Raw genomic sequence first — 23,913 nt, 5'->3', positions numbered from 1 at the left:
TGCGACCCGCGCCGGGATTTTGAACAGTCTATGCCTATAGTCCATTGCTTTTCGCGTTTCGTGCGTGGTCAAAGCGGCGCTTCGGCCGCGTTATCAAGCGCCTTTTGTTATCGGTGTGATCAGTCGGCCTTGAGAGACGGATAATAAGTGTGACGTAGAAATGAGAGGAAGGAATAGCTGCGAAGCCGCGATACCTGCTACTGGTGTTCCTTCCGTACCATTCTCAAGGTGATACGCTGTCTTGTAGGGTTTGCGACAGGCAACGCAGTTGCTTTCAATCAGCCTATTTGAGGGCGCTGTTTTATGATGCGGGCGGGAGCGCAGTCACGTGGTATTTTTCATATTTCGTGGGGTTTCTTTACCAGTCGGAAAAAAATACTACGTCGCTGAAGATACCGCAATTAGATGTCATTTGGGGGTGCCTACAAATTGCTCGTTGACATTTCGATAATTAGGACAGTACTTCTTGAGTTGGATGATTACAATTACCTTATTAAATCTCAGTAACGAAATGATTATTCGCGGCTACTTCATTGTACTGAAAACAATATATGCACTAGGTTTTCTTCGAGTAACGCAAGTGCTCTTCTTTTTATTACTGGTGCATGATACTTTGGGACACACTCAGCAAGCGAAATGAGTCCAAGACGGATTCACTCGAAATCATAATCAACAGCAATCATGCGCAGCGGCGCTTACACTCGAACTCACACACAAAAAAAAGAAAAGAAAAAAGAAAAGCTGCAGTTTCTCCCGAAAGGTGAAGCAGTAATAATGACAGCGAAGTATAAGACAATAACACGAATGAAGATAACACCACGCGAGACGCCTGAGGGGACTCAGGCTGTGAAATTTAATGGTCTCCTATGAGGTCTTGTAAATACTCATACAAGGTCGTCACTTCAGTGAACAATTCTTCGAGGTCACAGGAAGTTTTTTCAAGTGCAACTTATATTAAAGGTTATATTGTCACGAGAGGAGAAGGCAAGCAGTCACTTCTAAGCGAACGGTCGTTTACTGTTTATTTCTGCAGCAGCTACCACACACACTTCTTCGTCCTCAGCTTTCAGCCTTACTAGCGCGTGGCATTACCCCTCCCTCCGCCCCCCCCCCCCCACCCCGAAAGAAAGAAAAGAGACTTCGTCTCGATGCGACTACACCAATGTTCCCCCAACAGAATTGGGGACGGGTTAAATACCACAAGGAGAAAATAAAATAAATGAGAAAGAGAACGGACGTGAGGACAGGGACCGCACCACAAAGTTTGTGAATTGGAGTCAGCGTGAGCGGTAGGGCTTCATCCTGGTAACGTGAACAATGTCAGAGGAACGTGGTCTACGAGACTGGTGCGATGGTTTGGCTGGGACAACTTCGTTGTTGACAGGACTTAGGCGATGCAAAACTATGTAGGGTCCAAAGTATCGGCGCAATCATTTTTCTGAGCAGCCTCGTTGACGTATAGGGGTCCAAACCCGTACGAGATCTCCCGGGTTGTATGTTACGTCTCGGTGGCGGATGTTGTATCGACGAGCATCTTGACTTTGTCGAGATAAAAATCGTTGCCATGCTAGGTGCCGTGCTTCTTCGGCACGCCGAACAAAAACGTCTGTTTCAGGTGTGGTAGGTTGAGCCGAAGTTGGTAGGAACATCACCTCGATCATAGTGGCGACGTCGCGTCCAGTAGACCAGACGAAGAGGAGGAAACCCGGTGGTATCTTGTAGCGCAGTGTTATACACAAATGTCACATATGGAAACACTTCGTCTCAATTTTTATGATCCGTGGCGACATACATGGAAAGCATGTCTGCAATCGTTTTTTGAGACTCTCACTTAATGGTGCGTTGTTCCACTCAGCTGCAGAATATCTCGGACAAACTGCGCGGTGAAGGCCGTACCACGGTCTGTGATGACGACAGCGGGAGCACCATGTCGAAGGACGATATCTTTGACAAAGACGATGGCTACATCTGAAGCAGTAGCTTACTGAACGGCTTGGGTTTCGCAGTATCGAGGGAGGTAATCGGTGAGGACAACGATCCAGTGGTTATCAGCCAAAGACTTGGGAAACGGGCCAAGTAAATCCATCCCGATTTGTTCAAAAGGTGAACAAGGAAGTCGTACAGGCTGAAGTAGACCGGCTGGTTTCATTGGTGGAACTTTGCGACGTTGGCAATCTCGACAACTTCTGACGTACTGCTTCACGGTTTTTGTGAGTTTTCGTCAGTAGTACTTCTGCTTGATCCTTGCCAGAGTACGCGTGAAACCAAGATGCCCGGACGTGGGTTCGTCGTGGCATGCACGTAAAATGTCGCGGAGAGGAGCGGGAACAACGAGCAGGAAAACGGTTTCCGTAGGGTGAAAGTTTCGCTTGTATAGGATGTCGCTGCGTAGGCAGAAAGAGGACAAGTGGCGCGCGAACTGCCGTGGGGGTTGTTGGCGGCTTCCTTCAAGGTATTCAATCAAGGGTTGCAGCTCGGAATCTTGGTGTTGCTGTTGAGCTAGGTTTAATGAAGGAAGAGTACAAAGAAAACCACAGTCGTCGTCGGTATCTAGTGGTGTGGGTTCAACGGGGGCGCAGGAGAGACAGTCGGCGTCGGTGTGTTTCTGACCAGATTTATAGACGATTGTCACGTTAAATTCCTGCAACCGAAGGCTCCATCTTGCGTAACGGCCTGAAGAGTCTCTGAGATCCGCCAGCCAGCAGAGAGAGTGGTGGTCGCTGACGACGCGGAAGGGACGTCCGCACAAATATGGCCGGAACTTCTGGATAGCCAACACGACCGGCAGACATTCTTTTTCAGTTGCTGAGTAGTTTTTTTTTTTTCAGCAGCAGACAACGTGCGGCTAGCATAGGCAATAACGCGTTCAACACCAGCTTGAAATTGTACGAGTGTCGCTCCGAGACCGACGTTGCTAGCATCAGTATGCACCTCTATGTCGGCCTCTGTGTCAAAGTAACCAAGGATCGGTGGTGTCTGCAGAGGTCGCTGAAGGTCGTAGAAAACGTAGAATTGTGCCGGGCCCCAAACAAATGTGACGTCTTTCTTGATGAGTCGTTGCAAAGGTTCGGCAATCTCGTAAAAATTGGGCACAAAACGGCGGTAATACGCACAAAGTAATACGCACTAAATATCGGTGCACATCGCGCTTTGTCTTCGGTATCGGGAACACAGCAACTGCCGCGGCTTTGTCAGGGTCAGGGCGAACACCGGTGCTGCTTCTCGTATCCAAGGTAACATTTTTCGGGCCTCAGAGACAGGCCGGAAGTGCGAATGGCCTGAAGAACCGCCTCAAGCCGCTCGATGTGTTGCTCAAACGTGGTGGAAAAAAGACTACATCGTTTAAGTAGACTAAACACGAGTGCCACTTGAGGTCAGATAAAACTGTCCATCATGCGTTGAAATGTGGCCGGAGCGCAACACAATCCAAAAGGGAGGACCTTAAATTCATAGAGACTGTCGGGTGTTATAAACGCCGTTTTTCCCAGTCCCGTTCGTCAACTTCAGTCTGCCAGTACCCACTACGCAGATCCATTGAAGAGAAGTAACGGGCATGTCGCAGGTGATCCAAAGAGCTAGTCGTCAAACCGAGGAAGCGGATAAGCGTCTTTTTTCGGTATCTTGTTCAGGTTGCGATAATCGACACAGAATCGTAGTGAACCGTCTTTCTTCTTAACTAGTATACGAAAGGTGAAGCCCAAGGACTTGTCGATGGTTGAATGACATCATCGTCGAGCATTTGTTTAACTTGATGACGAATAGCATCCTGTTCTCTCTACGACACGCGGTAAGCGTGTTGGCGAACAGGTTGGATGGTCGGTTCGGTGATGATTCTGTGTTTGGTTAAAGGAGTCTGCTTGACATTCGACGTGGTGGTGACAGTCGCTGAATTATGATAGTAGACTGAGGAGCCTCTGCTTTTTGGGTTCTTCCAGCTGTGAGTCGACGTTGATGTGACTGATCAAGTCCACATCATTGTGTTCCTGAATCGAGATTGTCGTTACCGAAGCACAGGCGTTGGCCTCGTCCGTTGTTTCAAAGTAGGCCATGGCGGTATGCCTCGCAAAGTGCTTGTATTCGCCACTGAAGTTAGTAACTAGGATCGTGGTTTGCCTATTTTGGAGCTCTACGAGACCTCGTGTGACGCCGACTTCTCGATCCAGCAAAATGGTGAGGTTACCTTCGGCGATGCTTATTCATAGTTGGTCTTGCGGGCACTCAACGAGGACGAAGATGCTACTTCGAGGCGGTAACGTCACGTCACACAGTCATCGACCATGCGTATTGCCGCGCGATGATGTTCATCCTCCACACTCGAATCCGAAGAAATGTTGTTAGAAAAAGTCACGAACAAGTTACGCAGATTAATGATCGCCCCATATTCATGGAGAAAATCCATGCCCAATATAACCAACCGAGAACACTTGGGCAGCACAAGGAAAGACGCTACGAAGGTGTAGTACAAATTCCAAGTCTGGCGGTGCATCGTCCAATGGGTGACACGAAATGTCCTCCAGCCGTGATCAGATGTAGGCCGTCCCACGCTGTCAGCACCTTGCGTAGCCGAGTGGCCAGTGAGGTACTCATAACCGAGTAATCAGCCCCAGTATCGACAAGTGCAGTTAGCGCATAACAGTCGATGGAAACAGTAATAGTAGCGGAAGTTCTTTTGGCAGTTTCGAACGAAGGCGTCAACGGTGCGTCGCGAGGGGATGGCGTCGGCGGAGAATATTTGACGGTTCGCATGACAGCGGCCTCACCCCGGAGGTCGCCGTTTTCAGTTTCACTGGCGCGGGCTTCCGCCGTTGACTCCAGCGGAATCAAAGGCGGGTCGAGCGCGGTTTGGTGACGCGCGCCGACGAGGTGATAGCGACCGTGACTGTCTTCGCAGCGAGGCAGGAGGAAGTTGCTTTCCAAGTATTCCTCGATTTCGTGCGGGCGTTCGCCATAGCGCGGGCAATGGGCGTCCAGGTGGTATCCCCGCAGACCAATCCGTCGGTATTGACAGTCGCGATACAAGTGTCCAGTCTCCCCAGTGGTAGCACAACGGACTGTTGTCGGGAGCGCGCCATACCATGGACTTGCGCAGACCAGGATGAAAGGCTACTTGCAGAGTCGTGCGGTGGATTGGGCTTGGGAAGCGTTGAGAAATTTTAACAGGCGGCTGCGAGAAACGGGCCGTCGACGGCGTAGAAACCCGAAGAGCATCCACGCACGAGAAGGGGGGGGGGGGGGGGGGGGGGTTCGGTACGTGTTGGTGGCGAGGGATGAACCACCTACCTGATTTCCTCCCGAATGACATCCGTAAGAGCCGCGGCAATCGGAGGTGCCGGAGCCGATGCATAACACTTCTGGAGTTCTCGAACAATCTGCCGTATTAGTTCGGTAAGGGATTCCCTGTTATACAAGCGAGCATGCAGCTGCCATGGTGGTGTGGCGTTCATACTGCGAGAGCTGCTGCCGGAGCATGCGTTCCATGATTGTTGCCTCACGGACGAACTCAGACACTGTTGCAGGAGTATTGCCCACGAGGCCCGCAAAAAGCTGTTCTTTTACGCCTCGCAATAAGAGAGGCACGTTTTTGTCCTCTGGCATTAGTGGGTCGGCCCGACGGAACAATCGCGTCATGTCTTCGACAAATATGGCGACGGTTTCGTTCGGTATTTGAAACCTTGAAGATAGTGCCTGTTCGGCTCTTTCTTTCCTTTCGGGGGTGCTGAAAGCGTCGTGAAGCAGTTGGTAAAGCTCCTGCCAGCGAGTAAATGAAGCTTCGTGGTTCTCGTGCCACACTCTTCCCGCGTCTAAAAAGGAAACGTAGACGTTCTTCAACTTACGGCGATCGTCCCAGTCATTAAAAGTGGCGACCCGGTCGAAATGATCTAACCAGTCTTCGACGTACTCAAAGGCGTCGCCGTGGAACGGGTTAGGCGTGCGAGGCGCGTGGACAATGCATTGTACAGCAGCATTTGGGATCCCCCAGGTTTGACTTGCGGTTGTTGTTGACATCATCCTCGCAGAGCTTGCCAAGGGACTGTATCGCGGTGGAAGAACTTAGAGGCGACGGCTGCTTCGATGGATTTCTGCCGTCCCCAAGGTACTGGCGTCGGTAGCTTCTGGTTCAGCACCAATAGGCACAGGGCGTATGCGTACCCAGCACCTCCACCAGTTTGTCGCGAGAGGAAAAGGCAAGCAGTCAGTTCCAAGCGAACGGTCGTTTACTGTTTGTTTATGCAGCAGCTAGCACACACACACTTCTTCGTCATATATATATGTAGGTGTTTCAGCTAACTATAGCCAGAGTTTAAAACTATGCCGATGCACTCTAAGATGATGCGGCCAAATGCGTGTTGCTCACTTTTGTATGTAGTGCATCCTGCTAGTTTTGGTATTTTGCTTAATTAGGTAATTAGTCAAGATTAATTAACCAACTTTTGAAGCAACGAAGTTAGGCAGAAAATGCTGTTGTCTCGTTCGCGCAGCGCACGATTTTGCGCGTTGTGCACAAGGACACATGACTAGCGGTATAATTCAGTGCTCACGAATACTGTGGCAGAACAAGCGGATCGCAAAGCATGATCACGGCGCAGAAACACGGTAGAAAATGGCATAGTTTCGGTACCTGTGCACGTGACTCCACGACCGTGGGAACAAGCAAACGAAGTGGAAGTACATCCATCTTGCTTCGGTGTGAAGTTAAGCAACAAACACGCAGACATTCCGTTTGTGTGTTTTATTGTTTCTCTAAACTTCAATTCGTAAATTCAAGCAACAGATCACACAAATAACAGATGGTGCCTTGAATAATTCTCCAAGTCACGTGTCACCACGAGCGACGTGACACTGCGGACTCGAGTACGTAGGCGCAGGGACGCGACTACGTCATCCTCCGGCTTGGAGCGCAGCGGCCGCGAGGAGGAGGAAAAACGGCGTTCGGTTTGAAATTTCAGATCTTTCCACGGCGCGTAGCGATGTAATTCTTTGCAAACACGACCGCTGGCGCGCATTGTATGCTCTGCGCTTGTCAGCTCGAAATGGCCAGACCTGGTGAGGAGCCCTTTAAAAGGCGACAGGGCAGTGGCGGAGGCGTTAGCGGTGCGGTATACGCCAGCGATGTGCTTGCCTCGTGGTGGTTCATGATAGCGATAAAGGCCGATCCACACGACGGACCAAGTCCGCGGGCCGCTCGGTCACGTGATGCGACGTCACGGCCCGGCGCGGTCCGGTCCGGCGCAGAGCACATCCACACGGCGGACCGCCCAACGTTACTAGATTACGGACCGCCATAGCAGACGACAGAGCAACCAGCTACACTCTCGGCCAGAGTGTTATCATTGTTATCATTCCGGCTCGAGTCCCACAAAGCCGGGAACTGCTCAACGAGGTATACAAAAATGAAAAAACCTCCTCGTCACTCCAAGAGGACACGGTGTTTGAAAAATATATCTGCTACACGCACGTGTACGCGGAACGGCGGACATGAAACGACTGGCTTGACTGGCTTTTGCTGAGCCGAAAACTGGATTGGATTTGGCTGAAGACACTTTGTTGCCGGACAACATTCATTGGCTGAGCCAAAATCGCTGCGGTTTGCATGCGGTCCGCCGATAAAACGGAAGCGGGAAAAGCCTCGGCGATTTGTTGGACCGCGGGGGCCGCGGTCTTGCGCGGGCCAACGGCGGTACGCACGAACTGGTGACGTCCTATCACGTGATGCGCGGACCGCGGTCCAAAAGAGCAATTTGGTCCGTCGTGTGGATCGGCCTTAAGCAGATGCAGCGGCAGCACATGCTTTGTTCGTTTGTGCGCGGAACGGTTGTGAACAGTGCAATCACGACGCGCAAACGGGCATGTCACGTGGTGTTGTTTTTTATTATTATTTCGCGGGAATCCGCAGCAAGCTGAAAAACACTAATACTTAACAGATAGAAAGACAAATTTGTTTATTCGGACGTTTTGCAAACCGCTCTGCAGCTTTCTAAATGGATTTTTTTTCCCTAGCTTCGTTGCTTCAGGAGTTGGTTAATTAATCTTGACTAATTATCTAAATAAGCAACATCCAAAAAATAGCGTGACACACTACATACAGAAGTGAGCAACATGCATTTGGTCGCGTCGTCTTAGAGTGCATCTGCATTCTTTTAATATCTGGCTGAAGTTAGCTGAAACACCCAATAATATAGAGTCGGATACAACTTTAGAAAAAAGGGGGCGTTTACTCCTCCGAGGCGAAGGCAAACGAGGATCCACCAATGGGCGCGCGCTCTGGACTAACGTCATGAGCCGGACGTTCGGTGACCCCGCCGACGGAGAAGATGGCCGCCCGCGCTTCGAACTGGGCGTGGTCGCGTCAGCTGTGTGCTTCAGCCCCTCGTCAGAGTGAATTCCAAAACTCTTTGTGATGGTCTATCATGCCGGAAATATTACTGCGAGCTTACGATGCGGCATTTGTGCCACGTGCGTTTATTCTGAGCCGTGATCCGGCGAAGGAACATTGCAGCGAGCATCGCTGGAGCTGCGCTACGCTTTTCCTGAAAACAGGATCCCGCGGCGACCGCTACGAACACACATCCTGCGTGTTTGTTCCATGTCTGTTTTATTTCGCTCCCGAGTGAAGTTACGACGAGAAAAGTTTTCCAAAGACTGGTGCCTACTGTCAGCGGCGGGTGTGTTCGTGTACTGTGTCGCGGCGTTTCTCACCGGACAGGGTGAAGTGATGGAGCAAAACCATTCTCAGGAGAAATGAGAAAAGCGTGCGCTCATGAAACAAACCTACGTGCGTCTCAACAGAAAATATTTGCAGAAGAAGCCTTCAACGCAAAGATTTGTCGCCGTCAACTTAGCGTCAACGATCATTGTCAGCAGTGAGATAGCCGAGCGTCTAGCGACGGTGTTCGAGCGTTGTGTAGCACCGTCGATTGATTGCTGTCCACCAGTGCTCACTGCACGCGCAAGCTGTAGAATGCGTGCTGTGAAATTGTGAAAACAAAAAAACAAAAAAATATAAATTTTATGCTATTTAAAACCAAGGGTATTTATTTAAAACGATGAATGAAGCATTTTTGTACCTTCCTGCCTCGACCGTACGTATTCTCGCCCCAGGTTTGTAATGGTTGCGATAAATGCATTGTTTTATATAAGTTCTTTTTCAATAGCAACTGTTTCATTTTAATCTTGGAAAACAAGTAGTAGATACGTCGTGTACACGTGAACAAGCACAAAAGCCTTGCAGAGCTGCTCTTTCTACTTTTGTCACTTGCAATGAAGCTAAAGAGCGGGCGACGGGCAGCGTTGTAGAAGGCACGGGGTTATTTTTCTGTTGCTATCCGGCATGTGCTGCAGCACATGAGAGCTCTACTAAACCAGTCATCAAAATGCAAAAGTCTTTATTTATACCGAGAATTACGCGTTTCAGGAGCACGATTTTACGAGCGGGACTATTTTAGTCGCGGAGTCGCGGAGGTGACTGAAGGCTGTCGCGCTTCAGTCACCTGGGCGGGGCCTCCCCTTTTTTCTAAAATTGTATCCGGAAATATATATATATATATGCGAAAAGAAAGGGAGCCGAGCGGCCTGATTTTGATTAATCATATCTTACGAAGCCAACAAACAATGATACTAAGGACAACATAGAGGAAGAAGAAGAAGAACGAAACTTTCTTTGCAGAAAGGATTTAGTTGCCCCTAAAACGTGGTAACGCCGTGTGGTCGGGGCCCTATTCCAAGGCACGGCTGGCCCTCGCCATCTTTTCTGCCCTTCGGACCAGGCTGAGCTGATCCCCGAGGGCGGAGCTGGATAGCAATGCCTCCCACCTCACTCTCGTGTTATTCTCTTCTTGCTCATCAGTGTGAGCCGTGCATTCCCATGTGATGTGGTAGAGTGTCGGTGTGCTCCCACGCCACGGGCATATGTCCTTGTATGCTGTTGGGTAGTATATATGCAATTTATGGAGGTTTGTATATGTGTGAGCCTGCGTAACGTCGCCGAATCCACGGCTGAAAGGTTCCTATGCGGTGCTCGGTAGAGCTTTCTCAATTCCCTGTAGTATTGCAAGATTGCTTATAACTTGGATCGATGGGTGTCGAGTCCTCCACGATGTTGCCACGGTCAGCTCGGCAATTAGTGAAACCTCGAACCGCCTCATCTGCATGGAGGTTCCCAGTAACACCCTCGTGTCCCGGGGCCCACGTTATTGTTTGGGCATACTTGACGTCGAGATCTCTGCTGATTTCGGTAAGTATCCGATGCGCCCTCACACCGATTTGTCCCCTCTGATAGTTCCTACAAGCGGCCTGAGAATCTGTAATTATTGTCAGTGGAGCATTGCGCTCTATGCCTTCTCTTATGCTAAGGCGATGGCTATCTCTTCAGCTTCTATAATGGTGGCTCGAGAAACCGAAGCAGAGGCCGTGATTTTACCTTTACGGTTTACGACAACTGCCACAGTATTCTTTGTGTTGGCCCGATATGGTAAAGCATCCGTGAATCTTGCAGTGACCAAGTATTTTGTTGTTTTGTATGTGTATTCTGCTCTAGCCTTTCTCCTTCCTGCATGTAATGTGGGATCCATGTTTTGTGGTATTGGTAATACCCCATACAAATCTCTAATCTGGCAGGGTAGACCCTTGGCGTTTTGGTATATTTGTATGCATTCTTCAAGGCCGACTCTTTGAAAAAGAGCTCTGCCGGCTGTCGTTTGCGCCAATCGACTCCTCTGCGCTATGAGTTGGGCCTCAGCCAATTCATGAAATGTATGATGGAGGCCGAGGGCTAGAAGCTTCTTATTTGAAGTGTTGCGTGACAGCCTCAGGGCTCTCTTATATGCCATCCTTATTATTTGGTGAGCCTTTTCTTCTTCCTCCCTATTCATGGTATGATAAGGTAGGGAGTACATTAGTCTGCTAATGACCAGGCTTTTCACCAGTCTGAGGGTGTCTTGTTCACCTATCCCTGTCCGATTATGAGCCGCACGGGCTATCATCCGGTTACTTTGTTGCATTGTTTTTCTGATCGTGTTTAAATGTCTGCATCGTATGTACATGACAGAGAGGAAATTACTAGTACTTACTAATTGAATGAAAGAAATGATAAATTAACTAAACTAAAAATGGATGAAGAAACAACTTCCGCAGGTGAGGAACGTTCCCACGTCTTCGCATTACGCGTGCGATGCTCTACCAGTTGAGCTACCTCTGGCGCCGTTTTTCCATCCTTTCGGCCACCGGCGTCACGTGGACACACACACACACACACACACATATGTGACACACACACATGTGTGTGTGTGTGTGTGTGTGTGTGTGTGTGTTTGTGTGTGTGTGTGTGTGTGGTTCGGAAAGCTGGTCGGGCCCCAGACCCTAACCCCCAGAAAAATGAAAACTTTCCGCCTGTGCTTACTGCAGATTGGCTGATTAGGCAGAAAACGGCTTCTATATGTAGCTTCAGTCAACACACTTGGATTAATTCACATAGAATACTTTTTATTTAGTTGTGCACGTTATTTCGAATGTTTTCATGCAACTTTAACGCTTGGTGAAAATCCAGCGGTGCCCATACTCACGTCGAGAAGACTCCGGTAATCTTCATGTTGCTATCACCACAAGTACGAGGGCGTGAGGTGCGGCGACATGCGGACAAGGAAAGCAAAAATGCAACTTTTACTGCCTTGGACTTGCCGCTCGCAAGTCAACACTGGTCAAGAAAGACGCGAGAAGACGTTCCATAGCGAAAAACACGCTTGATACTTCCAGCTGAATTAGCACGGAAGCGTGCATGAGTGCTGACGTACTGTTGCACGCGCGCATCTATTACCATGCACACCCAATCAGTTTCAAGGTCACGTCAGTTTTGTCAACACTGAAGATAGTCAGTTCCAATCCCTTCTATGTCCGTGGTTTCTCCTCGCTAAAGATTTTTTATCTTGGCATACCAGCTAGCACTGATTGCATTCTAAAGTCGTGACTGCTTCGTCCCTACAACAGTTTGCTCGCTGTGAGTGTCATTGCGACAGAAAAGAAAGTACTTGACTGCGAGCATTATCAGCAATGTATTCAGCAAAGTTTCACTTGTTTCATGCGTCTGATGCTATCGGAAAGACTTTTCATTTCTTTCTTGAACAAAAGAAAAGAAACAAGCAAACAAAAATAAAGCAAGAAGCTATATATGTGGCGCTTTTGGAACTGTACATTTGTTGAGACACCGACCACTACCACCGAAGACTTTGCTGGCAAATCAAGGACGATGACACCATTTGGCTTCCTTGACGCTTTCAACACACCGCTCTTGGTGTGGAATCGGAGTTCTCGAGACGCATTTCCTGCAAAGGATCGTTTTGTCAGTAAAAAATTACAGGACTACACAGTGCGCTCAGACTTGTAATATCCTGACACCGTTTAGGCCGAGGAAGAGAAAAAGGTATCTGTGTGACCATTCAACACTGTTTCCGTCTAGATGCCACTGCAACGCAAACTGCAAATACGCAGTGTAAGTGGCGAGTCGACAGTTAAGCAACCGTCATGCATATATTATATAAGCGGCACAGTTGCTGAAGCTCTGCGCTCGATGCTCGATCGACGAATGCTTCCTTTTGACTACCCTCTATGTGGTAGTGTAATAAGTTATCCACATCCGTGTAGAATGTTCTTTTCTCTAATTATTATGGTATGTTCACTCATATGTAGGCAGGTCCAATTTCTAACATTTTGTCTTGCGCCTAATGTAAGGGCATGCCAAAGTTTGAACGTGCCCATACTCCGTGCAATGGCACCCATTCACGGGAGCGACGCGTGCTGTTGAGGCAAGCGCCGCGCACTTCGAACGCACATCTTCTCCTAAGTAAGCAGCGGCATGCGGTGTCGCGTTGGGTTCTCTTTTGGCTGTGTACGCCTTGTACCGGCGCTTCAGCGAGCACTTTCAAACATTTTTAAAGGTTGCCTGTAGCACCATTCTAGTTCATGAGCTGGTCTACTCGAACAGGTGGACATTACTTGCACCGAAAAATAATATGCATAATCGACTAACTAAAGAATATAATTAAGTTTTTAACTAATTACCTTATGGCCCATATTGCAAATTACAAATTGTAGCCGTGGAGTTCGCCAGGCGGATCCATTTGGAACGTATTCTCCGGATGACACCAATTTCGAGATAATAATTCCCGAACTTTGCGGAGAAATGCATTGGCGTTCCAGTTACTTTCTTATGAACAAAACGTCGTTTTATGCATTGACGCACAAAAGTAGCTGGAACGCCAATGTATTTCTCCGCAAAGTTCGGGAATTAATATCTCGAAACTGGTGTCATCCGGAGAATTCGTTCCAAGTGGATCCGCCTGGCGAACTCCACGGCTACAATTTGTAATTTGCAATATGGGCCATAAGGTAATTAGCTAGAAGCTTAATTATTGAATTTCTGATAATTAGTCTATTATGCATTTAAATTTTTTTGTGCAAGTAATGTGCGCCTTTTCGAGTAGGGCCAGCTCATGAACTAGAATTGTGCTATGAAAATTTTTGAAAGTGTTCGCTGAAACACCCTGCATAGCAGCTGAATCGTTTTCGCAGTTTCAGTCAGAAATGGCATGACTGCATCTTTTAAGCAAACACATAATTTTATGCGGCATTGTTATTTCTTCAATACCCGCGTTGAGCACCGGCATGCATCCGCATCACATGCATGTATTCCTGATGTACCCTACATGTTTTTTTTTTTTTCACTTGACCAAAATTTTAAATATCACCAGTGGCAGACAGCAGAATTCTTATCTTTGAACTAAAGTACTCGATGAGGTGGACATTACTTCCACGAGCAAGAAAATGCGTGTAACTGACTAATTTACAAATTTCCGCTAATTATCTTTCCTAATTAATTTAAAGCACATATTGGAATTTACAAATTGTATCTAGTGAATTTGCAAGGCATATTGACTTGGAAGAATTTTGAAGATGGCACCGGGTTCGAGATATGCGCCGTCAAACTTGCGGGAAAAATGCGTCATACTGTTCGACTTGCTTTTTAATCAAAACGCTGCTTTATGTATTGAAGCACAAAAGTAACTGGAACACCAATGTATTTCGTCGCACACTTCGAAAATTATTATCTCGAAACTGGTGCCAGCCTGAGAATTTGTTCCAAGTGGATACGCTTTGGGAACTCGCCGACTACAATTCGTAAATTGCAATGTGTGCCATAAAGTAAATAATTTCTTTAAATTAGTGATTTTTGTTAATTAATTGAATATGAATGTCTTAAAAGTAATGTCCACCTCATAGAGTAACCTGGTTGAAGGGTCAGAATCGTGCTACCTGTTACATGCGATTTTTAAAAACTTGGTGCAGCTAAAAAATTTAAACAAAAAGAAAACACCTGGTATGTTTCAGCTAGGGGACACATCCAATAGGTGGATGAGGTACGGTTGTAGGAATATTGTTGAAAACAAAAGAATGGTTCTTCTTCCATTCATGACTGCCGCCATCTTTCTGTACTACGAGGAATTTCTAAATTTTGTGCACACCAAAGTCATGTCAACACGTGAAATGGCGAGCGCCTCTGCGCGACAGTTTTCATCAGGCACAACGCAGCCGCAGGCAATCGGTCACCATGTTTCTGGAGCGGGAAGTGGATTAGGGTGGATATAAACTTGGCGCCTTCGCGGAAGCTTGCGCCTGGCTGGCGTGGTATTTCGTCGTTCGAATTTGCTGCTTTGTAACACAAAGACGCTGCAGAGAATGACAGCCGCATGAACTTTTGCGCAATCGTATTTTCTATGTGTTTTCCTTTGCGGCATAACGAGCAACGTGTTGAAACGTGGAAAAAATTGAGTTCCTTCTGTTTTTTACCTCGGTTTGACAACGTGGTATAGAATGAAACGAACCCCACTCGGCAAAGATGGCGGCTGCCGTCGCCAGTGTCGCGTGGCCGCACAGTGGCACTTCGTTCTGTGGCGTGAACCAGCGCAGGTTGAAGCAAGAGGCTGAAATGAAACATGATGATCCAACTCGAGCGGATAAACGGGGGAGAAGAATATAACTCAATCAAAAACCAGCGAAGAAGACATGCATACAACAAACGAGAAGCACACAGTACGATTGTTAGACTGTACAAGTGAAATTTATTCTCCTGTGTACACCTTGTTTGTTGTGTGCCTATTTCGCTGGCTAGTTGACTACGTACCAACTCGCCCAGTGCTTAGCCTTGTGTCAAGAAACAGAACAAAAAGCAGGTGCGACTCATGCCTTTACTTACATTTGCCAAACTCATCCAGGGGGTTCTGCTTGGACACAAAGGCAGTCTCGGAGTGTTTCATCTCCGCAGCAATCGACTGCTTACGACGGTCGTCGATTGCCTGCGCGAAATGAAGTTTTTTTTTGGGGGGGGGGGGAGGGGGGGTGTTACGCCTCCAAAGCTACAAAAAAACTTGGATATGGACGACATCATGGCGAAGTATTACTAATTCCGTAATTCCGACCACTGAAATCTCGGCCGGGTACAGGAGGTTTCTTGCATTCCTCACCCATCGGTCGGCCGGTAATCGAAGCCCCTCCCCTGCACATATGCGTTTTCTGCTGGAAGAGCTCTATGGTACACACACAGTACTTTTCAGCATTACTGCGTTGCCGTTTAACAGTACTAGGAAATAATGCAAGACAGCAATATTGTCCAGTGCGTGCCTTTGAAGCCTATAGTTCACGATGGTGTAGGTTCCGCACAAAAAATGACGGACGGAAGCAAGAACAGAGATGGACACCGCGATTCCAACAGCAGTTTCTTAGCGTAAGAACTAATGGATGCCAGGAACAGTTTCTTAGAGTAAGAAGTAATGGTCAGGAATGTCTTCGTTTCAGGACATGGATTGAACAAAGCTGAGTCATGTGCTTGCTTCCTTTTACAGAGCTATAAAGCTTCGCATCCATCTGAGGCACATCGTTTCACTGTGGAGCAAACTTTACACGATGAACCGTGACATCGATTAGCCACCAAAACATGAACTAACAAACTCCAACTGAAAACGAGCCCAGTATGTGGTGCACGCAGGTCGCTTTTATGAAAAATAGTGCTTTTACGCTCTGCATTGGTGCGGTAGCCGAAACTGTACGCTCTCACCAAAAGTGAAAATGACGACTTATGCCCTGTCCGAGGCCAGACTTGTCTCCCCGTGATAAGGCGCAGTGGAGGGTGACACAGGTTGGGCCTCTTTTGAAGTAGGAAAAGCGCAGAACAATATCAGTTTTGAAAAAAGGCTCACGAGCCTGGACGAAAATATATGGGTGGCTCAAGCGTACAAATATTTGTAGCTCAATAGCGTGGACACGGAATGGAGAAAGAGGTCAAGAAAGTTTACAACCAAGTACAGGATAATTGGAACTGTAGGCATCCCGGAGTCATAAAAGAAAGGTGAAAGAAACCAAGGCGGTAAATTGGATGCAAATAATGGAAACAAACAAAAATGTCCATGGAGTTTTACAAATACAGCAAGCCAGAAATTAGGAAAGAAAATTTGTACGATAACACAAAGGGCAGTGCCTTGCTACTTGAGGCCTTAGCTGGCTGCCTGAGGACAAAAACGTACAGGAGCAAACATTTGAAACAGGGTATAAGACATGTGTCTGCTGCAGAAAAAATCCAGAAATTACTCAGTTCATTATAATGGAATGGCAGATATTCGTTCAGCAAGACTTGTAGGAAACGTTCACCTTACAGAAGCGCTGTCGTTCAAAGCTGATGTGAATGTTAACTGGTCAGCGTTCGAGATAAACAAGAGCCGTTTAAAGTATTCGTGGAAAAAAATTACAGGCTCTCTTAAGATCTCTCTTACGAGGTGAACGGCGAAAGCTGTCGTTAGACATATTGGTCATATCATAGTCATTACAAGTCATTTCAGTCATTAGTAGTTATTACTGCTCACTACTAAGCATGTTAGTCATTTGTAATCAATTGTGGTCATTACAGGCCGTTGTTAGAAATGTTGGTTATATCAAAGTCATCAGTTGTCATTACTTCATTTCAGTCATTATTAGTCATTACTGGTCATTACTAACCATTTTTAGTCATTTCTAATTATTTGTAGTCGTTACAAGTTACAAGTTATGGTAAGACATATTGGTCTTTTCGTAGTCATTACTAGTCATTACAAGTTGTGGTGGTGATGGTGGTGGTGGTGAATTGTAGCAAGAGGCGGGTTTAGCCTGGCGATCAAGGCCGGCAATTGCTCCGCCCGAGCGTCTCGCACAATACCGCTGAAGGGTTTCGCCATATGTCCATCAAACCAGCCTCTCTTAAGAATTCGATGATGAGACGTGAAGTTTCTTTGCGGGCTATAACTGATCCCTCGGGAAATATAAGGTGTTGTAGGCGCGCATACGGAAGGTCCTTGTTTTGCACATTCTTCAGGAGAGTGTCTCTTCCATCTTGGAATTGCTGGCAGGACCACAAGAAGTGCTCAATGTCTCCTATCTCGTTGCATGCCATACAGTTCGGAGAATTGATTCACCCCGTTTTAAATAACCAGGCCGGTGTATTAGCAGATCCTGTCCTTGTTCGATATAGAAGTGAGGCTTCCTCTCGGTGCAATCTCTTGGTTACGCAGGGCAAATGCGGTGGAACCCAAAGCGACGCAAAGTGATTTCGAATGTCAGATTTTTGCACTTGATTACTCTTTGGAGCCTTGATTTTGGGAGGATGATAGAGCGCTGCGTATGCAAGCGCATCAGCTCTTTCGTTTCCTGAGATACCAATGTGGGAGGGAATCCACTGAAACTTTACTGTGAAGCCTTTGTTGTTGAGTTCTTTCACGATGGCTAGTGATTTGCGTGGGAACTTGAGGGATGGCAAACCACGGTATACTTGTTGTAATGCGGCCTTTGAGTCCGTAAGGACAACTACATTCTGCGGAGGCAAAGTCTTTAGTTTGCGCAGAGCAGAAGCTATTGCTACGCCTTCCACAACTGTCGACGAGGTTATACAGTCTAGACGGCCAGACCACGTATATTTTAGAGAGGGAATATAGAATGCAGCTGCGCAGCGGTCTTCGTGTGCCATGACAGAGCCATCTGTGTATACTTGTAGGCGATTCGGGTAAGTCGTGTTCAGGTGTTCCAGGACTAATGACTTGGCTTCTGCAGATGGAATGCAGCTTTTTCATTGCAATCGTGGTACACTTAAGCTGCATGTGATGTCCTCGAATGTCCAGGGTGGTTCTATCCTTTCCCTCTGTCTCGAGCAGCGCAATCCTAACACGCGAAGCGTGTTCAATGCTGCATAAAAATGTGAGCGTGGCCTGTTACCTATACGTCGTAAGAGGGCTCTACCGGGCGTAGACTCACTCAATCGTAGTAGCTGGATCATGATAGCCTGGGAAGCCTGAAGTCGTAGAGGACGTGACTCAGCTTCGTATAGCACTTTGTTTGACGCTGGCTGAGGGACTCCAAGGCAAAGTCGGATACCTTTTCTGTGGATGGCTTCTAAGCGCTCGTATTGGCTGTCTGAGGGTGACATCAGAGGTAGCTGATACAGGATTCGACTGGTAACCAACGCTGTATGTAGCCGTAGCATCGACGTCGGGTGGTTGCCCCAGCGTATGCCAGCGACTCGCTTGAGCACATGTAGCCTGGGTGACGATGACGCCACAACGTGGTCAACACCGCGGCGCCAGAGTAGCCTGTGGTCTAATGTAACGCCCAGAAATCGGACGTTGGTGACTTGTCGGATCTGGTATCCGTCCAAATTCAGCGTCAAGCGTGTAGATTTTCTTTTCACTCCAGGAAATAGTACGAATGATGATTTCTCTGTTGGTAGTGTTAATCCAATCGTTGCCAAGTGGCCTTGAATGGCTTTTACTGCTCCCTGGGCTATTCGTGCGAGGCAGCGATGCTGGTAGCCGGAAACCCATATGCAGATATCATCGGCATATATAGATATCTTCACTGGTGTTCGATTGTTTAGTACTCTTGGGAGGCTACTCATGGCAATGTTAAATAATAAGGAAGATAAAACACTCCCCTGTGGCACGCCGCGAAATATACGTATTTCCTCGCTCAAAGTGTCGCCAAGACGAACTCTGATGCGACGTTCATTGAGGAACGTATGTATGAAGTGCAAGAGATGACCCGTGATGCCTATAAATTGTAACTGGCTGATGATGGCTCTTTGAGATACGTAGTCGTAAGCCTTAGAAACATCCATGAAAACAGCAAGTGTCGACAGGCCATCCGCACTGTAATGTTCTATGTGGCTTAGCAGGTCCAGCACATTGTCTTGAGCGCTTAGACGCTGCCGAAACCCAGTCATGCACGATGGTAGTTTTCGACCCTGCTCGACATACCAAGTGAGTCTTGTGCACGCCATCTTCTCCACTAGCTTCGCTGCACACGAGGTCAGTGATACCGGTATGTATGAGTCCAGAGCTGCAGGATTCTTTCCAGGCTTCAGAACCGGTACCCCCCATGCCACCTTCCATAAATGTGGGATAGCCCCACTGGCCCAGACTTGGTTAAACAATGCCAGCAAATCACGTCGTCTTTCAACTGGTAGGTTAGTCAGCATCCGATTACTGATAAGGTCAGGTCCTACCGCACAGCGACGTCGGAGGCTGCTCATAGCTAGTTCCAGTTCTCTGAGTGTGAAAGGAGCATCCATTAGAGACGACGATAGCGGTGGAGGCGGGTTGGTTGTGGCGGCTGACCTGCCGAAAAAGTAAATTTCAGCGAAGGCATTCGCAAGACAAGCGAGTGTCTTGCCTAACTTCAATGCTAGGGCTTCAAATGGCTTGTTTGGTCGAAAGTTTCCAGCACACCGTATCTTTGGAACTGGCGTGAAGACCGATAGGCTTGCACAAAATGATGCCCATTGATCTCTTGTTAATTTCCTTGTATAATGTCGAATCACTGCGTTAATCCTGTTATATATAGTCTTCATTGATGGATCGCCTTTCGTCCTCATCAGCCTCCGTTCCGCTCTTCTACGGGCAGCACATATATTTTTGAGCTTTAGATCCGGAGCGTGGAAGTGGTCGGGTAGCTTCAGCTCAGCGATAGCGAATCTCTTGCTACGTAGCATGTCCGCGAACAGGTCTCCAGATGATTCGCTTAGGCCGTCCCTGTACGTATCCCAATGCGTCACAGGGCAGGATCTTCGGCCGTTGGTTCTATATCCAGCAATGTTAACGAAGACAGGAAAATTATCACTGCCCATTCTATCTTTGCTAGTCGTTGACGATGCGAGGATGTCCGTTAATGTAACGTCAAGTCAATGACACTGTAAGAGGCCGGTGGTCGAAAAAACATTGGCTGTTTGTCATTTGCCACGCAGAGTCCCTCGGTGTTTAAAGCACTAACAATTTGCTTTCCACGTGCATCAGTCGCCTTGTCGCCCCAGAGAGTATGGTGCGCGTTAAAGTCCCCACATATAATCCTCGGAGCTGGGCAACGGCTGCAGAGGTCTCTTATAATTTCTCCCATGGAGGCCTTCAGGCGAGAGCTCACATATACGGAGGACACGCTGAGGCTTCGGTTTCCCAGCCGCACTTGTACAGCAGTGACTTCCAAAGCACTGCTGCAAAGGTCTTGAACTGGTAGAACGTAATGTGGTATTTCACGTCTCACATATAGCATGGCGCTTCCGTTCGGAAATTTCGGAATACTTTGGTTTCCATGTGCGACATAACCAGCAATTGATCTGGAACTTGGAAGACCAGCCTCGGACAGGGCCAATATTGACACAGGCATGTTGCGTAAGAAAAGCGACAGTTCAGGTAAATGGCACGCAAGACCCGCACAGTTCCATTGCATAATAAGTGGCACCTGTGGACGAGATGGTGAACATTGTGTCCTGACCGCATCCATATTGCTAGGTGCTTTAAAGAGAGGCAGAGCTTAGAATCACTGACTCGAGAGCCAGGACTACTTCGAGCATTTTCTTCATCGAGCTCGCAGGCATCTTCTCTATGTGTGATCGCAAGGCCTTGAAAAGAGCACGTAGCACCTGTTGACAGTCCTCCTGTGGTGTTTTTTCATCGCAACGCGATTGGGGTCGCTGCAGTGCAGACACATAACTTCGCTCTTCCGGTTGTTCAGCAGTCTTCTCGTCTACGGGGCCTCTGTTCATTGATTTGACTGCTTTAGCCGGTCCGCTGCGCAATGGCACCACTGTGTCCTGGATTCCTGGAGAAGGCTTCAGGCTTGGAAAATCAGTTTCACTCTTTGAGCTCCATTTGATTTCGTCTGACTCTCTGTGACTTTCTGTCTTTTTCTTCGTCGTATTTTTCTCATCCTTTCCTGTTGGCCCCAAGATAAACGTTTTCTTACGCTTTATTGCCGCTGCCCGCGTAGGACACTTGCTATAACTAGCTGGATGACCACCACTACAGTTTGCACATAGAAAGTTCTCGCTGCACGCGCATGTTTTGAAATCGTGCGGTCCTCCACATCTCTTACACCGCTGCTCACCACGACAGTACTTGGCCACATGTTCATAGCGCTGACACTTGAAGCACCGAGGTGGTGTCTCAACGTAGTCAATGGTCTCGTGTCTTGTGAAGCCAAAGTTGATCTTCTCTGGACGGTCTGTATTTGGAGCGAGCGTAAGAACCACGGAGCTGGTTCGCCTGGACTCCAAATCGGATTCGCAAATTTGAACGCGTCGCGTGACTCTCCTTGCATGGTAAACACCTTGTGGCTTTAAGTATATCAACAGTTCCTCGTCAGTGTACCACTTCGGTACTCCTCTAATAATGCACGTGTTTTGCAGGTACGAATTGGGCACTCGTGCTGAGATTGCAGTCCCTGAGATTGACTTTCAGCTGAGAAGGGAATTCACATGCTCTTCTGTCTGTACATCTAGAAGCAGGGCTCCCTGAGCAGTAAATCGGCTCCTATTTGGCGATGCGCCAAGAATTTTTTCAATTTCTGTAGACAGAACAATGGGATTTACTTTTTTCAGGTCGGCTCCTTCTGTGGCAGGGGTAATAATCACTGGGATTCCGACGATCCTTTTCTTGCGGTGACGCACAAGCCTGAAGCCTTCATCGTCCAGATCTGTGATGTCAGCTATGTCACAATCGTCAATAAGCGTAGACTCGTCGTCTGTTTCTGTAGCCATGTATCGCTTACAGTCACGGTTGCTGTCAGGGTCAGTCGGTGGCCTCTGGCCCGGTGTCAGGTCAGGTGTAGTCATGACGGAGCTCTCGCCGCTACCAGATCGGGCTCTTCTGCAGGCTCCTATCGAAGCGACGGGAGGCGAAGGCTCCCCCGGCCTCCGGTAGGGAAGGTATCTTGGCGAGTCGTCCGACGTCTTCGACAAATCTATTTGACAAACGTCGAAAAAATGCAAGAGCACTAGGGAGCGAGACAGCAGTGCAACTGTGTCGAACCAAACTTATTCTTCCTCTTCATCTCTCATTACAAGTTATTTAGTTACTTCTCCTTCCTCTTCATCTCTCGTTACAAGTTATTTCAGTCATTATTGGTCATTACTACTCACTACAAAGAATCTTTAGTAACTTGTAATCAATTGTGGTCATTACACGCCGTCGTTAGATATGTTGGTCATATCATAGTCATCAGTAGTCATTACAAGTCATTTCAGTCACTATTAGTCATTACTGGTCATTCCTAAGTATATTTAGTCATTTGTAATCAATTGTAGTCCTTACAATTCGTCATTAGACATATTGGTCATTTCGTAGTCATTACAAGTCATTTCAGTCATTACTGGTCATTACTAAGCATTTTAGTCATTTCTAATCAATTGTAGGAGTTACAAGTTGTCGTTAGACATATTGGTCATTTCATAGTCATTACTAGTCATTACAAGTCATTCAGACATTAATAGTCATTACTATTCACTAGTAGGCATTCTTAGTCATTTGTAATCAGTTGTGGTCATTACAAGCCGTCGTTAGACATATTGGTCATTTTATAGTCATCAGTAGTCATTGCAAGTCATTAGTAGCCATTTTAGTCATTACTACCCATTACTAGACATTTCTAGTCAATTCTAATCAATTGTGGTCATTACAAGCCGTCGTTGACATATTGGCCATTTCGGAGTCATTAGTGGTCATTACAAATCATTAGTAGTCAATATTAGTCATTTCTAGTAATTATTAACCTCTACCAATCTCTATTATAGCGTTATCATTCACTAATTGTCTCTATCAATCATTTTTCATTCTTTAATCTGTCTTTAATCTGTCTTCATATGGCGTGATGACGCTTCGGCGGACACTCCGGCGGTCAGGTGCGCTGACACAAACTTCACCATGAGCTTAGAAAGGCTTTCGCCTTAAAAATAAAAGCAGGGAAGGAACCGCGAACATAGTAACATCGGGTACAGGATATACTAGTACACATGTTGACAGCTGAAGTAATGATCTAGGCTAAAAAAAAAATTACAGTAATTGCAGATCAACTCAACTTTTGTTTCTTCAGCTATTTCTTTGTGTAATGCTTAAAATGCCTATTTGAAAGCAATATCTTCTCTGGATTTGTTTAAACGGAAATTGAAAATATTTATAGTATTTAGTTACAAATAACCACATCTTTTCTCCTCTTTTGGCTCACTTTCCTTGAATTTGAAAAAGATGAGGCGGGGTCATTACAGGGATAGGTAACTTTACATAATTAAGTACAGATAGGCAAAATACTGGAGCCCTCCACTATGGCGTCCCTCATAACCCACTGTGCAGTTTCGAAACGTTAAATTCCACGGGGTTAATTTAATCGTTTATAGATAGTAAAACTTTATAGCTCAAGCATGCTAGGTGACTATTGTCGGCACCCCATTTCAAAAGGGATGCCATTAGAAATCATTCCACTACTCTAAATTCAAAACGGGTCAGTTCCTACCTTCTTTTCCCGCTTGATCGTACCTGTAAACGTTCGCTGTTTCGCGGCGAGAAGTTGGAGTGGCGCCCTCTCGCG

The 23,913-nt window shown here is 47.2% G+C and overlaps 1 protein-coding gene across 1 annotated transcript in view; it reads right to left on the bottom strand.

Moving 5' to 3' along the window:
• The window catches only part of LOC135907726 (phenazine biosynthesis-like domain-containing protein), a 58,887-nt gene that overhangs the window by 30,883 nt on the left and 4,091 nt on the right, over positions 1 to 23,913 (bottom strand). The window contains exons 2-5 of the mRNA XM_065439453.1: positions 15,242 to 15,341; positions 14,871 to 14,969; positions 12,202 to 12,314; positions 11,559 to 11,588 (exon numbers count right to left, since the gene is read on the bottom strand). Coding sequence (XP_065295525.1) covers positions 11,559 to 11,588; positions 12,202 to 12,314; positions 14,871 to 14,969; positions 15,242 to 15,341 — 342 coding nt within the window. The remainder of the gene's footprint in view (positions 1 to 11,558; positions 11,589 to 12,201; positions 12,315 to 14,870; positions 14,970 to 15,241; positions 15,342 to 23,913) is intronic.

The sequence above is a fragment of the Dermacentor albipictus genome, chromosome 1, assembly GCF_038994185.2.
Source record: "Dermacentor albipictus isolate Rhodes 1998 colony chromosome 1, USDA_Dalb.pri_finalv2, whole genome shotgun sequence".
NCBI lineage: Eukaryota > Metazoa > Arthropoda > Arachnida > Ixodida > Ixodidae > Dermacentor > Dermacentor albipictus.
This window is presented reverse-complemented; position numbering and strand designations above follow the sequence as displayed.